The sequence below is a fragment of the Vombatus ursinus genome, unplaced genomic scaffold (assembly GCF_900497805.2).
Source record: "Vombatus ursinus unplaced genomic scaffold, bare-nosed wombat genome assembly UNPS02014852.1, whole genome shotgun sequence".
Taxonomy (NCBI): Eukaryota; Metazoa; Chordata; class Mammalia; order Diprotodontia; family Vombatidae; genus Vombatus; species Vombatus ursinus.
The window spans coordinates 1,700,287-1,715,998 of NW_020954630.1; the positions used below are offsets into that span (position 1 = coordinate 1,700,287).

The 15,712-nt window shown below is 45.4% G+C and overlaps 2 protein-coding genes across 2 annotated transcripts in view; both read right to left on the reverse strand.

Annotated features, from left to right (window-relative positions):
* The window catches only part of IQCA1L (IQ motif containing with AAA domain 1 like), a 21,940-nt gene extending 11,266 nt beyond the window's left edge, over positions 1-10,674 (reverse strand). Inside the window, exons 1-9 of the mRNA XM_027841110.1 lie at positions 10,664-10,674; positions 8,590-8,917; positions 7,072-7,191; positions 6,155-6,340; positions 5,378-5,449; positions 2,163-2,368; positions 1,575-1,659; positions 962-1,084; positions 551-626 (exon numbers count right to left, since the gene is read on the reverse strand). Of these exons, the coding sequence (XP_027696911.1) occupies positions 551-626; positions 962-1,084; positions 1,575-1,659; positions 2,163-2,368; positions 5,378-5,449; positions 6,155-6,340; positions 7,072-7,191; positions 8,590-8,917; positions 10,664-10,674 (1,207 nt within the window). The remainder of the gene's footprint in view (positions 1-550; positions 627-961; positions 1,085-1,574; positions 1,660-2,162; positions 2,369-5,377; positions 5,450-6,154; positions 6,341-7,071; positions 7,192-8,589; positions 8,918-10,663) is intronic.
* A 732-nt stretch (positions 10,675-11,406) lies between these two features.
* Positions 11,407-15,414, reverse strand: LOC114027095 (late histone H2B.L4-like). The gene is made up of 2 exons (XM_027840963.1): positions 14,884-15,414; positions 11,407-11,655 (listed from the first exon to the last, which is right to left on the reverse strand). Exons 1-2 carry the CDS (start codon positions 15,016-15,018, stop codon positions 11,419-11,421), a joined length of 372 nt encoding a protein of 123 aa, XP_027696764.1. The 5' UTR covers positions 15,019-15,414; the 3' UTR covers positions 11,407-11,418.
* Between the last annotated feature and the right edge of the window lie 298 nt (positions 15,415-15,712).

The following is a 15,712-nucleotide window of genomic DNA, read 5'->3' on the forward strand; positions in this document are numbered from 1 at the left end:
ACACACACACACACACACACACACACACACACACACACACACACTCCCCACCCCAGCCAGAATTTCCCCACCCGCACCGGGAGGAGCAACATTTTGCACAAGGCTGCTGTTATGTTAAACTTGGAGTCAGAGGCCTGAATCCCAATACCAATAGGTGGTTCAGACCCCTGATTCTACCCCCAACTCCCACCATAGCCTTATCTTTTCAGTCAAGCAGAGTTGGACCAGACTCTCCCAGTTCTTCACAACCCAGTATAATCAGAGGACCATAGGCCTAGAGCTGGAAAGGAGCTTGGAGGTCATCTAACCCAACTCCCCCATTCTACAAATGAAGAAGCTGAGGCCCAGGGAGGTGATGAACTTGCCCAAGATAAGTAGGTCCTCCGACCGTAGGGCCAGTGCACTTTCCCTTGTACCTAGTCGGCTTCCTTTCTTTCCTCTCCCCCTGCCTCAGACCTCCCATAGGACCCAGAGTCCCCAGCAGACTAGGAGATCCACAGAACTCCCAGCAAATCCCAGACACTCCACCCAAGTCCTGCCCCTTCCTTACTCTGGTACTCCCTATGTCCTTCATTAATAATTGGCAGAAATTTGGATGGTGCCATTTTCAGCATAGTTTCTTCCTCCTAGAAGAGAAACTCTTTTATTTTAGTACCCTCACTGTCCCACCTCCATCCTCCCTTAGTCTCTGCCCAGCTCAGCCTCCTTGATCGTGTGTCCCTCCCCTGTTTGCTTCTCTTTCTTTTTTGGGGGGGGGGGGGGGGGGAGGTGGTGAGGCAATCAGGGTTAAGTGACTTGCCCACAGTCACACAGCCAGTGAGTGTCTGAGGCCAGATTTGAACTCAGATTCTCTTGCCCCCGTTTGCTTCTCTTTCTAATTCAGACCTCTTACCACCTGCTCTTCAAGCCTTCCCTGACCTTCCCTCCCCTTCCCACCATAATTCTTTGGATGAAGTCTTACCCCCTTCCTAAGCTTTTCCTCCTTCTCTTTCTTTTCCTTTTTCTTTTTTTCCTTTTCTTTTGGTTTTTCTTTCCCCTTCTTTTTGGAATTTTCTTCATCCATGAGGTCCATTTCTGTTTTCACCTAAGACCCAAGGATCCCTTAGACCTCAGATTCCCTGAAAGGGTGGAGGCTCTGGCCCTGATACTGAAACAAACCCCAGATTATGAGTTCTGATCAATGGGATTAGCAAGGGGTCCTAGGGAGACTGTGGCTTTGTAGACATCCTAGGCTACAGTTCTAAAGGAAACATACTGAGAAAGGGAGGGGACATCAGAGAGAACTTATACTTCCATGAGAGCTTTTTGTGTTTTCCTGGGCCTGTAAATTTTGAAACCAGAGCCGTCTTTCCAGTGTTCTTTGCTCTCTTAGGATATAATCTCTTCTTTTTTTCTATAACTGATTTTTCTAGACCCATCTCTTCTCCATATCGACATGTCCTTAGGCCATATCTGATCTCTCCATTCCAACATCCACAGCCAGTCCTTCAGCTTTACTGATTTTTAGGACAGATTTTTTTATTCCCAGCTCTCTTCCATTTCCAAGGACTACCTTTCCCCCACCCCATAGGTACCTGTTGCAGGGTCTTGTCTGAAAAGATTACTTGCGAGCCACCCATCTCTTCGTCTGGAAATTCAGGGAACTGGCCAGTGAGGTCACTAATTGAACAGAAGATCAATGAATAGTTATGGATAAATGAGTGAAAATAAGAATGATCAGGGAGGAGAGAGACAGAGAGAGAGAGAGAGAGTGACAGAAAGAGAGACAGAGAGAGAAAGGGGGAGAGAGAGAGAGAGAGAGAGAAAGAATAGTATGAGCCAGGGGGACAGCCCTGATCACACGAGAATCACAGGCATTACTAATCCACTTTGCCCACGTCCCTGGGCGTTCCCCCTCCACTTTGAAGAATCCATTTTGGGGGTAGAGCCTGAAGATTTGCATATTGGGTAGGATCATGTGCCCTAGGGAGCAGGGTCTGTGGAGTGCCAGGGTTCAGAGAAAAGATAGGGTCAGGATCAGGGTTCGGAGGGTTGTGGAGCAGGAGTCACAGTTAGTGGGAACACTGAGGGCAGAATGAAGAACACGGTTTGAGGGAGAGTGAGGACACAGGACTTCAGGGGACAGGGGATGGGGAATGTGGAACTAAGAAGACGGTACTGACTGACACTCGATGAACCACTGCCTGATCTGCTCCTTCATCTCCTCCTGCATGTCGGGCCCTTCTGTGTCCTTCAGACGTTTCCGGACCTCTGTTATTGCCTCCTCGTACTCTAGCTCCTTCTGTTTCTGGCGCTGTCTGCGCAGTTCCTCCCCATTTTGGGCCTGCTTCATGCTTATTGAGTACTCATTTTCATTGGAAGAAGGTATCTGGGGAAACAGGGTTAGGAAACAGAGACTCTGGGGAGGGTTTCCTTCCCTAAGCTAACCCTTACTGAGGGTCTAGGGACCAGGGGATTCGGAATCCGGTCTGAGATGTACATATTCACATATCCCATATAAATACACACCCACCCACCACAGTCTTCACCTGCAAACTCACAGTCTCCAACACATCACGTAACACACACATGCATCATATACACGCCCTACCTGATACAGACCTATAGTACACATGTGCACCTTAAACTACCTCGAACACTGCTTTCCCCCCACCCCACCCCCCCATTCACCATACACACTACACAGACATGGAGCGGCAGGCATGCTGGCATCAGGAGAAATTGCATTTGGAGCCGAAATTCATCTCTGTAAATTACTCTGATAATGAGTTTGTGAGATGCATCTGGGCCAGCCCCCCCCCCCCCCCCCCTCTTGCCCCCCCCTCCCCTGTGGGCCTCTAGGCCCCCCCCCCAGCCTCCCCACCCCATGTCGGCAGCCCAACTCGCAGCCACTTTCCCGCCTCATTGGCTCCCAAATGTATTTTAAATATCACTGTGCGCAGAGACAATTACTGAAAACGCTGAGCTCACACTGTTGATGGGCCCGCGTGGTCAGGCTCATTCCTCACCTACCACCACTGTGCTGCCACCCTGGCCCCCCCACCGGGGCCCCTCAATTCCCCATGTTCCTCATCTCTCCTCCCTTGCCCTCCTTGTCCCTAATGTCCTGCTTGTCCTGTCTCTCCATGACCTCCTCAATCCTACTATTGTCTCACAATGGACCCCAATCTTCAAACAGTCCTAGCCCCCCAAAGCACATGAAAAGGGGCTGTCATCCTTACCATAAAGCCATATCTTCCCAAGCAGCCCTACCCAATAAAAGACGCCTCCAGTCCCACCCTTCCGTCCCTGGGCCCCTCTTGGTAGCCACACCTAGGCAGGAGATCCTGATTTTCAAAGGAAGTCTCCATCCCCTCAGAGGGTTGGAGTTGACTGTTCTTAGAGAAGCTGAGGAGCAGTCAGCTGGAGCACAGGCGGCCAGAGGAGCTCCCCTACCCTACGGAGCTGCTCTAGCCCTTGTCCTCCTGTGTCCCAAGCTCTGAGGCCCAGCCCATGTTCCAGGCCCACAGCCTGAGGTTCAGGGTTCCAGCCCATATCCCACATCTGATTCCATTAGATTGTGAGCTCCTCCTGGGCAAGAGTTGTCTTTTGCCGTTCTTTGCATCCCCTGTGTTTAGCACAGTGCCTAGCACACAGTAGGCACTTTGAAAATGCATATTGACTGACCAAGATCTTTACCCCAAGATTTCATTCCAGCCCCCTTCCACACTCCATCCCTCCCCACGTTCAATGGACGTAGGAGTAGAGGAAGATTAGAAGAAAAGCAGCGGCGTTTGGTCTTTTGTTAAGGAACTTTCTTTTCCCTCACTAAATATCATAACGTTTATAGCTAGGAGAGGCCTTAGAGACCACCCAGTGCAGTCCCTTCATATTACAGATGAGGAAACTGACTCTGAGACAGATTAAGTAACTTGTCCAAAATCACATTGATAATGGTTCAAACCCAGGTCTTCTCACTTAAAATCCAGTGCTCTTCTCACTAAACTGTGCTCTGAACCCACAGCTACTCTGGAGAGTTTCTCATATCTTTCCCTTTCCTCTTCCTCTACTGTTCCCCACCTTTCCCTTCATCTCCATCTTTCTCCCAGACCTCAAAGTCATCCGGTGGGTGAGGGGCTCTGATTAGAGTTGGAAGAAAATGATCAGGTTTGGAGACAGTAGAGGGGAGGCAGGGAGAAATTTTCTTTCTTCTTTACCTTCCAAACTCTACATGTATAAACCTCAGCCTGTGATCTTTGTCCTAGCCCACTTTTCAAGGATCATTTGATATTCTAAATCTCAGCTCATGTTCTACACAGCAGCCTAAATGAAGAGAACCAAAAAAACATTGTATACAGTAAGGGCAGAATTGTTTTAAGAACAGCTTTGAGCAACCAAGTCATTCTGACTGTTATAAATACCCAGATGAACCTCAAAGATCCTACAAAGGAAAAAGCTGTTTGAATCCAGAAAGGAATATTGCTGCGGTGTAGGAAATGATGAGCTGGTTGATTTAGAAAAACCTGGAAAGACTTGATCCTATGAAGGAAGATGCTATCCACCTTCAGAGAAACAGATGATAGGAAGAAATAAGCATAGTATGATCTTACATATATGTGGTATATATGTGTATGGTTTTATATATATATATATACATACATACATATAGATAGATACATAGATAGATAGACAGATATATCCCAGTTTAATTGTAGTCTTCTTTAGAGTAGGGGAAGAGAGGGGGAGAAATAAAGTAAAAAGTGCACAGCAGAGAACAAAAGAAAATCAACAAGGAAGCAAAGAAAAGCTGGGCAGCTTTGGAAATAATGTGTAGTAAGATTTTCTTAAGAAGGAAATTTATTGTTTCATATTGAATCCTCTCTTATGGTCTGCTATGTATATGGCAATTTTTTTTCCCTTTTCTCATTTTGTATTTAAGTGTGAAATTTGAAAAATTTATAAAAAGAAAAACAAAGACATGAGCCCAGGTCCCTGTCCTTCAAAGAACTCTGCCATATAATCCTTGGGTTCCTAATTCCCAATGGTAATATAGACATTCCCTCCTATGGGAAAGAGGGGCAGCTAGGTGGTGCAGTGGATAGACCCTCAGGCCTGGAGTCAGGAAGACTCATCTTCATGAGTTCAAATCTGGCTTCAGATACTTACTAAGCCATGTAACCCTGAGCAAGTCACTTAACCCTATTTGCCTCAGTTTCCTCATCCATAAAATGAGCTGGAGAAGGAACTGGCAAATCACTCCAGTATCTTTGCAAAAAACAAACAAACAAACAAAAACAAAACCCAAATGGGACACGAAGAGAAGAATTGAACAACAACAAAAATCAGAACAGAAATGATTTCCTGGGGATGGGGAGGAAGTGCAGGGGGCAGGGCTCACCATGCCAATGAATTCCATTTCTAATAGCCGCTCCTGATGAGTGCGCTTCCACTGCATGTAACCTCTCCAAATCTGTGGTTGAGGGTGTGGGAAGAAAAAGGGCATTAGTAATGTCCCACACCTGCCACCTGGCAGAGATGGAGGTATGGGGAGGCTTTGTCAGCTGTCTCTCAGGAGATTGGGAGAAAGATCAAGGAGGAGTAGTTTCCATAGTCATTCTTTTTCCACAGAAGATGAAGTGTTGGGGGCAATATCCAGAGACAGTCAGTGAACCCCTACAGTATGCACAGATGTGTAGTAGGTGCCAGGGATGAAGGGAAAAGGGAAAGGAATGGACTAATTCTTGTTTTCACTCCGCAGCTCATTCTGTTCTGCTTACATGAAATGTTTTCTCCACTCTACTCTCCCACCCAAGATTTACCTCTCCTTCAGAGACCAGTTCAAGTCCCATCCCTTCAAAGAAATCTTTACTGACCACTACTAGACCTCACTAAGCTCTGACCTCCTAAACAAGTTCAGGCCCATCTCACCCAATTTAGCTTTTGCTGCTCTATTCACTGGCTTATTCTCTGTGCTCCTGGGTGCTGCCATCATAAGGAGTTTGTGTTGAAGCAGCACCCTGAGGACAAGTTTAAGGCAGTGAGGGACCAGAGCGAAGGTGGATGAATTCAGAGGCATTATTAAGTCTAGACTATCCACCCCCACTATTGACAATCCATAGCTTCATCCCTCTATTCCTCCACTGTCCCTGGATGGGGGTAGTACCTTTGGGAGTACCTTTTGGATAATGATAGCTGCTTGATCTCTATTGTTCTCAAACCCGTTGCTTTCCCGAACTCTTCGATCACATTCCTCATCCTTTTGACTCCCTCGCATAAACTTGGCCCGGAGCCGGCCCTGCCTGGCTCGCTCAGCACGTTGGATCAAAAGTATTGCCTCTGACTTGTGTAAAACTACACCATCCTGCGGGGGGTGAGGTAGGGTCTGGAATATGACTTATGGAATATGTCAAGGGCCCACTGGTGTCTCCAACTGTCTTTGCTCTACCTAGGGACATGGAGCCTGGGGTACATAGCATTGTGTAACTGACTCACATGTGTATAAATGATAACACAGGCTCATAGTATTCAGAATTGGGAGGAACTTTAGAGGCCATGCCTTGCAGATCCTCTTTACTTTAGAGATGAGAAAAAATATGGTCCCAAAGTGGGGCATGACTTGCCCCTCATACAGCTGGTCACACAGCTAGTAGGTACTAGAACAAGATTCAAATCTAGGTAGCCTGACTCTAAATCCAATTTAGAGTTAGGTGGAAGCAGGGTGGGAGGGGAGAGGATGTCTATGAGTTTCAGCTCTTTAAAAAAAAAATATCATTTGGTGGAATCTGATTTTCCCTGACTGGTTGCCTTCCCTGGATCACTAAGGGAGGGTTAAGTGACTTGCCCAGGGCCACACAGCTAATAACTATCATGAGGTCAGATTTGAACTCAGGGAGATGAGTCTTCTTGACTCTAGGCCTAATACTCTATCCACTTCACCACCTAACTATAGTCTAAGACTGTGGTCTCCCAAAAGGTATGGTCCAGGGTTACAGAAAAGTTAAGGCTAGAAATATCCCAAGGTAGGGCCAAGATTTTGGAAAAGGGAAGGGATCTTTGGGGAATCAGTGGCATGAAGGGGTTTCTTTTTCTCACAGTCTTGCCATCCTTCTGCCCAATTTTCTCCAGGATCTCTGCCATCATTGCCTCCCGGTCCTGAAGCTCTTTCCTCTGCTCCAACATGAAGTATTTGGGAATTGGGACTTCTAGGTCAGCCTTTGGAAAGGGGATGGAGAGCAGGGGGTTAGGACCTTCTACTATCTCATCACCACCCACCCCCCCCCCCCACCTTCAGTGGCTGCCCCTTTGTCCTGTCTGTCCTCAGTCCTGCAATCCTAGGTGGGTTGGTGATGGTATTGGTGTTAGAGACCTCACCAGAAGCCACCCTGTCCTTTCTCATCCCTCCAGGCAGGAACACTCACATGAATCTGATTTCTAGAAGACTATGACATAAGCCTCTAGGGTAAGAACATAGATTGGAGGTAGGGATGGGCACGTAAGGATGGGATTGGATGACTACTTCATAATCTCTGATTGCCTTGGGTGGAAGGTAGAATCTGTTTGAAGGTTTTCCCAGCCATGACGGAATTCTAACTAGGCATTAGAGGCCTACACATGGAGACCATGAACTTGTCTCTATTCTAAAGTAGAAGATCCTTCATGACATCTATATTACTTTCAACCACTTTCTGCCCTTTCCCCCCATGTATGTGCTAAAAAGCCAAGTCCACCTATCACTTTCCTATTTTTTGGTTAATTTCAATGGGAAAAATCGTTCCCTAGGTCTATCCTCTATTTCTTGGGCTAGTCTAAACACCATTCATAGGGTTTCTTACCACCTTATTGGGGCAGTTAGGTGGTGAAGAGGATAGAGTATTAGGCCTAGAGTCAGGAAGACTCATCTTCCTGAATTCAAATCTGACCTCAGACACTTACTACCTGTGTGACCCTGGGCAAGTTACTTAACCCAGTTTACCTCAGTTTCCTCATCTGTAAAATGAGCTGGAGAAGGAAATGGTAAACCACTCCAGTATCTTTGCCAAGAAAATCCCAAATGGGATTACAAAGAGTTGGACACGATTGAAAAATGACTGAACAATAACATGCCCTTATTGGTCCACTGGATGGAGAACCCAAAATGAATGTAAGTCCAAACCAATTCCCTCATTTTACTGATGAGGAAACTAAGTTTTAGACATGTTAAGTAACTGGGCCAAGGTCAGGTAAAAGTGTCAAAAGATATGAATCCAAGTCTATGACTTTTTCCTCTACACCATACTATTGGCATTGAGAAAAAAAGTCCAACCACTTCCTGCCCCACTCCACCCATCCCTTCCTTTTCCCTGTATTCTGCAACTCTAGGCACTGAATTCAGAGGTGCTGAATCTTCTATAGAGCCATCAGAATTCTTCTGGGGCTCCACATACGAGCTTTGGTGTCTCCCCCACTAACTAACCCCTTTGCTCAAAAGTCACTCTGTCCTTTCCCACCTCTGCTCAACTCTGATACCAGGGAAGTAAAATCACACTTTTTGTTCTCCCTAACCCTCCTCTCTCCATCCAGACTCATGTCATTTCAGTCAGAGAAATCGACTCCCCACCCCCCATCCCGCACCGGTGTGAGTTTTAGATCCTGAAGCATATGGTCCAGGCAGTGGTACTCAGATAGATCAACTTGCACCAACTCCTCCTTCAGCTCCAGGATCCGACCAGCTACCCCATCCAACAGGCGGCGGACGAGCCGCCGCTTCTGGGGTTGCACCGTCTGGTCATAGATGATATCTAGCTGCCTCATCATCCCCAGGTAGTGCAGAAAGAGCGATGAGAGCCTATAGATGAAGGAGCCTCGCTCTCGGTCAGGCACTGGGTCTGGCGGGAACTGCTCCTGGAACAACAACTTTTGTAGCGTCTGATGCGTGGAAACCCAGAGCCGCTGGTATGTCCTGGTGGTGAAGGCGGAGGGAGGAGAGCAAGGAACAGATTAATGTCGGGGCCGGAAAATGAACTGAGACCGTGTGATGCAAAGCAAAGGGTGCTGGATTAAGAGTGAGAAAAATTTGGACTGGAATCTTAGCTCTGACATTTATTACTTGTGTGACCTTGGTTAGGTCACTTGTTTCCACCTGTTTCCTCATCTTCAAAATAGCAAGGTTAGACTAGAATGATCACTAAAGTTCTTCCAGCTTTAATCCTATTATCTGAGATTCTATAATCCAATGTTTGGCTACATGGGGATAATATTGATGAATGAATCTAGAGGGTGACACTGGGGGTCAGGAGACCAGTTGAGTGATATTAGAGGGCCAGTAGGGAGTTTGGCCCAAGTCCCTAGAGCAGAAGTTCTTAACCTTGAGTCCATAGATCCCCAACAAGTCCGTGGGTAGATTTTAGGGCATTCATGAACTTGGGTGGGGAAAAAAAGTTACATCTTAATTTCAAAATAATTGGTTTCCTTTGTTGTCTCATATATTTTATACATTTAAAAACATTATTCTGCGAAGGTATCCATGAGTTTCACTAGAGTGCCAAAGGGATACATAACACAAAAAAGGGTAAGAACCCCCACCCCTATGGAGAACTGAGAGAACAGAAGGTCAATAAAGGGAACAAGGACTCTTTGTGGGGAGGGTGTCCTTGTGGAAGTCAGGAGACCAATTAACTCCTCTAGGGACATTTCTGGGATGCAGTCCAGAGGTTCTAGAAATTTATATGGTGGCATATAACGGGGATAGAGGTTGAAAGCAGAGACAGAGGAATAAGTGTGTAGAGAGGGTCTCTCTTCAACTACCACTCTAGTTGAATCATGAAATTTAGCCACAGAAAGGACTTCAGTGGCTTATCTAGTCTACTCTATGTATACTCAATGAAAATCTCTACTAGGTGGTGTGGTGGATAGAGTACTGGGCCTGAAGTCAGGAAGACTCCAATCTGACCTCAGACATTTACCAGCTTCATGACCCTGGGCAAGTTACTTAACCCTATTTGCCTCAGTTTCCTCATCTGTAAAATAAGCTGGAGAAGGAAATAGCAAATCACTCTAGTAACTTTGCCAAAAAAAATCCCAAATGGGGTTACAAAGAGTCAGATACAACTGAAAGGACTGAACAGCAACCATAATATATCCAACAAGTGCTTGAAGACCTCCATTAAGCAGGAACTCGATACTTCTCAAGACAAGTCTATTCTGGTTTTCCAACTGATCTATTTGTTAGGAAGTTTTTCCGAACATCATTTAAATCTTTACCCATTGCTTCTGCCTCTTGAGGCACAGCAAGTCAAATCCCTCTTTACTTATAACCATTATGTGCTTAAAAACAGCTATCAGATCGCTGCCCTGCCTCCACCCCTATCCTACCCCCAATCCCCCCAACTCCATTCATATAACCCTAGTCTTTTCTTCTTTAGGTTAAACAATTTCTTAGGTTCTATCAATTCCATCTGCCTTTAGAATCAATTAGCATTTCTAGATGGGGAAAAAAAAGATGGATTGGAGCTGTAGAAGGTGCTCTGTGAGGGGTGGGAGGAAACCTTGGTGCAAAAAAAGTCTCCTATCCTCTACCCAGATGCTCCAAAGAGGATTCAGTCTGAGTCTTGACCATAGCATGACCAACAAATGGGGAGGTTCTTTGGATTTTTTTAGGGGTAAGGATCAGTATTTGGGGCTTTCTTCCCACTCCCAACTCACTCACCCCTCAGACATGTTGCTCTCTCTCTTCTACAGCTGTTCTTTGTTTGGTGATTGTGGTTTCCATAGAAACCCCAGAGGTTCCACCTGCCCCACCCTGATACCTCACCCTGCAAGGCACATAGTAAATAACTAATAAATGTTTAATAATAAGATGAAAGGTTTATGTATGATAGGTAATTTGGCATAGACAGACTCAGAAGTACAGAATATGTTGGATTTCATCTAATATGTGTGGAAAAGATAAACGAGAAGAAAGATTTTAGCTTCAGGGTCCTGAGAATAAGGGCTCAGGCTAGCTCTTGGGAGAGTTAAGTCCGGACAGGCTGTAGGATACAGGGTAAGACAGAATCATGGCTTGTCCAGCCTTAGAGATGTCCACTTCTCACAAAACAGATGAGGAACCAAGGCTTAGGAAAGGTGATCAGCAGCACAGGTAGTGGTAGAGCCAAGGCTAGTAGTCTCCTCCTGACCTAATTCAGTGATCTTTCTGTGACCCCACAAGAGGGCTATAAATGTCCCATGATCTTTCCAAATATATGATAGGTTTGCTACTCTTTCTAATGAGGATCATAAAAATGTAAATACTACCATTTTTCACCCATTCACCGACCAGCTCAGGCAGTGAGGAGGACAGTGGGGGTCCTCCCATTCTTTATTAATGCTCCTGGCATCATACATCGATGAGGAAGGAACTTTTTATCCCCAAAACCAATCCCTTTTCATCCCCTAAACCAGTCCACAAGGTAAGGTACAAGCTCACTTAGAGCTGGTATATTTGGTGACAGCCTTGGTGCCCTCAGACACAGCGTGTTTGGCCAGTTCCCCAGGTAGCAGCAAACGTACAGCTGTCTGGACCTCCCGAGAAGTCAGGGTGGTCCGGCCCGAGTACTGGGCCAGCCGGGCTGCCTCCCCTGCCAGCCGCTCGAACACATCGTTCACCAGTGAGTTCATGATGCTCATGGCCCTGGAAGAGATGCCAATGTCTGGGTGTACCTGGGAAGGATGTGAAAGAAAGTGACATTAGCCAGGCTATCCACACCCTCAGTCTGGGGGAGGCTGGAAAGGTAGCTAAACTACTTTCCTAAGGCTCCACCTACCAACCTCTTTGTGGAGGCAAAAGACATAGAACACAGAAGATTGGTAATTTCTTAGTGTTGTTTTGCAATCTTTGAATCCCTTCTCATTTTAGGGGTTAAGCCTAGTGTGATGCAAAGAACATGGGATTGACAGCCAGGAGACTTTGGTTCACTCTATAACGATGGGCAAGCCATTTCACCTTGAGAGAGCCTTGGTTTTCTCCTCCATAAAATGAGGAAGTGGAATAAGAGGATCACTAAAAGTTCTAACATTATTTATCACATCCACCCTTTAAGGCATGCAGGACAGGCATCACTCGCCCCGAGCCAGAGTTTCCTCATCTGTAAATTAGAGATGGGCAGTTTGCCCAAGGTCTCATAACACATACATGTGTGTGAGTACATACACACATATTTGTTTATAGTGTTCCATACCCTATACCATGATTCTAAGGATGGAGTTAAATCTCATTATAAAGGTTGACTTCATCCAAATCCCTCCTGTAGGTGCAACCCCATCTATTCTGCTTCTTTTCTCAATGATGGTAGAGATGGAGATGGGGAACAGCTGCTCATGGGGCTCTAGAAAGGTATCATTTCATGCTCAGAAAAAGGAATTATATTCTTCTTGACTAAATTATGGATGCCTTTTCCCTCCCAGCTCTTCCCATTCTGCCAAGAAGCATTTATTAATGTGCCAGGCATTGGGCTGGGTGCTGGAGACAGCAGGACCAAAACGAAACTGTCCCAACATCAAGGAATTAACACTGTTGGGACAGGGATGACATGTACACAGAAAATTAAATACAAATACGTACAAAGTCATTTCTGTGGTAAGGGAACATCATTAATGGCTTTGCATAGGAACAGTATCAAACACATCAGCCCATGCAGCACTGCAGCCCACAATTCTTCCAGTGCTGCCAGAACCAGATTAAAATGTCATTGGGAAATATTTAACAAAATCAATAAAAATATATCAGAACATAGAAATTGGTCATTTGTAGATTTTCTAAGTCAGTAGGTGGCTACAGGGATCCTTACATAAAGTCTAGTGGCCCCCATTTTCTATTTGAGTTTGATACCGCTGCTGTAGAAGACAGTAATTCAGCTGAGCTGGGAAGGAAGGTAATGAGGCTAAGGTGAAAAGGGAATGTATTCCTGGCGCAGGGAATGGCCTGTGCAAAGCCACAGTGATGGGAGATTGAATGTCATTCATAAGAGAAGAGCAAAGCAGGCCAATTTCAGTGAAATGCATGAAGGAGTAACGTGCAATAAACCTAGAAAAATAGGCTGGAGTCAAATTGTGAAGGATTTTCAAAGCCAAATGACCTCAAGGGCACAGGTCAGTTCCTTAACTTTCTGTTTTTTTCCCCAAGCCCCACAGGCCTTCTTCACCCCAGAGTGGATATTTCTAATCCATACTCTCTTGTTGCTTTCACTTGTCAGTACAGGGGCTGCCTTGTTAATCTAATAAGGAAGTGTCACACTCAGTACCAGTTCGGACCTCTCCCAACCAGCCTCCACTTCAATTGGGGCCTTCTGGAAACAGTGGCTCCTACCTACTTTTGATGGCTAACCCAGAGCAGGGGTAGAAATTATAGGCAGGTTGGGGATTTGGGGGAACAGGTAATTTTAGTCACCCCTGGTGGGGGGGGAGATGAGAACTGAGGATGAGAGAAAAAGGAAAGACATACAAATCTATATTCTCCTACTGAGTGCCTAATCCCTCAACTTGGGGAGAAGGAGAAAGTAGTATAAAGTCACAGTCTTCAAGGAGATTACAGTGGTGGAAATTCAGGGCTTGAACAGGAAGAATAGCAAGAAACGTGGGCCAAGTGCTAAATGAGCAATCTAGGCAATGATGACCACAGCAGCTCAGAGACGAGAGAAATCGTCGCTTTGACTATGGCTCCCTAGGTAAGTTACTAAACCAGTTTGGTTATGGCTAATCCCTTCTTTCACTCAAGACTTCAGCCTTCCCGTATCCTGGTGGAATGAAGAATAGTGGCAGGGATATAGAGTTAGGAGTTAATAAGGCAGCTAAAAGAGAGACAGACTTGCAGCCAAATCCCAGCTCTCACACTTGCTAGCCCTACGGGCCAGGTTTATAGTCAGAACGGGCCTTCAGCACTTTGTTTCATTCAATACCTCTCTCCAGATACACCACAGACCCCACAACACAGAAACTCCAAGTTAGTTATGGTTGGACCAAATGACTTCAAAGACTCCTTCCATTGAAGTCAATCAACAAGAATTTATTTATACTCTTCTGCGCATCAAGCACTGTTGTTAAGGACTGGGGATATAGACAGAAATAATGAAACAATCCCTAATCTCCAAGAATTTACATTCTATTAGAGGAAAGAAGTGTAAGCATATGCAGAATAAATACAAGGTAGTTTAGGGAAGGGAAAGGATGGCAAAGGAGGCCACTATTGAGAGAGTATATATATATACATGTATATATATATACATGTATATATATACATGTGTATATATATACATATGTACACACACACACATATATACATACATATATATATACATATATATGAGGGAGAGGGTTTAGGAAGGGAAGGGAAATAAGGTTTCATGTAGAAGGTGGTACTTGATTTACATCTTGAAGGAAAGAGGGATTCCCTGAGGCAGTGGGAAGGAGGCAGTGCCTAATAGGGAGAGGTGACAGCTGGTGCAAAGGGATGGAGAACCGTGACAGAGTACCATGTAGGAAGATCAGAAATGCAGCTAGTTTGGCTGGAGTACAGGAAGAGAAATGATGTAGAATGAGGCTGGAAAGATTAGAGCCAGGTGGTGAAGGGTTTTAAAAGCCAAACAGGAGTCTCTAGTTTATCCTACAGGCAATAGAGAACCAGTGTGCTCCCTATTGAGCTGCTGCTCCAACTGCTAAGCCCTCAGATTCATTGAACTCGGTAATTCACATGGCAAGAGATGTCTAATGCAGCCTAACTTCTTTATTAAATGGAAAACTAGATCAAGGATACAAAGGGTAGGCTATCAGGCTTTTCTTCCATTCTTCTCTTCCTCTCTCCTAAGTCCACTATAGGGCCTTGTAGTAAGCTATCCTTCAAGGCTGCCTCTCTAGCTCAATTCCATAACTCCTTCCTGCTCCTATATTTCTCACCTGTTTCAACACCTTGTAGATGTACACTGAGTAGGTCTCCTTTCGGTGGCCCCTCCGCTTGGACTTTTTCCCCCCTGGGGCTCGGCGACTCCCAGACAGTGGTGGCTGCTGTTGCTGTCCAACCTCACCACTCATTTTTGAGGTAGCCTCTCCCCAGTGGCTCTGGGGAAAGCCACTTATGTGAGAGCAGCTCACCTGACCAAGGTGCTTCACAGAGGGAGAACACCTGGGAGGGGCAGGCAATTAGGGGAGGGGCATAGCTCAACTCCAGCCTGAGGACTCTAAGGCAAGATCCCAAGGAAGGGTTGGTGAGAAATACTGCTTTCCTACCAAACTTTCAGGCCAAGCCAGAATCAGGGGCAGGTACCACACACAGGGTGCAAAGGAGGGACTCTTTTTAAGATTGACTCCTATAAATGCATACATTTTTAATGCCATAAGATTCCATTATGCATGGTACATGGAAAACTAGCCTGGTATTCTGGTGGAAATGCTGGGCTTAGAGTCAGAAGAGACAAGAGTTTGAATCCCATAGGTATCACTTAAGGTTGGATGGTGCAATCTCTAATTTCCTCATCTGTAAAAAATAGGATAATACCTGTAGTACACCCTTGACACAGTTGTTTCAAGGCTCAAATGAGTATGTAAAGCGCTTTGCAAACTTCTATTATTCTTGCAGGTACTTATTTTGTAATGTCAAGTCAAAAATGTTAGTGATGACACAAAGCATCCAGGAAACAGTAACAGACAGGAGGAACAATTTTTTTCTCTTAAAAATTTTATTTTTATTGCTGTCTTTTTTTTTTTTTAAAACATCACCTTCATTTCG

Excerpts from the sequence above, each read along its gene's own strand:
- LOC114027095 (XM_027840963.1), bottom strand. The coding sequence starts at position 15,018 with ATGAGTGGTGAGGTTGGACAGCAACAGCAGCCACCACTGTCTGGGAGT. Across the intron at positions 11,656-14,883 it reads TCTACAAGGTGTTGAAACAG|GTACACCCAGACATTGGCAT; the intron begins GTGAGAAATATA and ends CATCCTTCCCAG.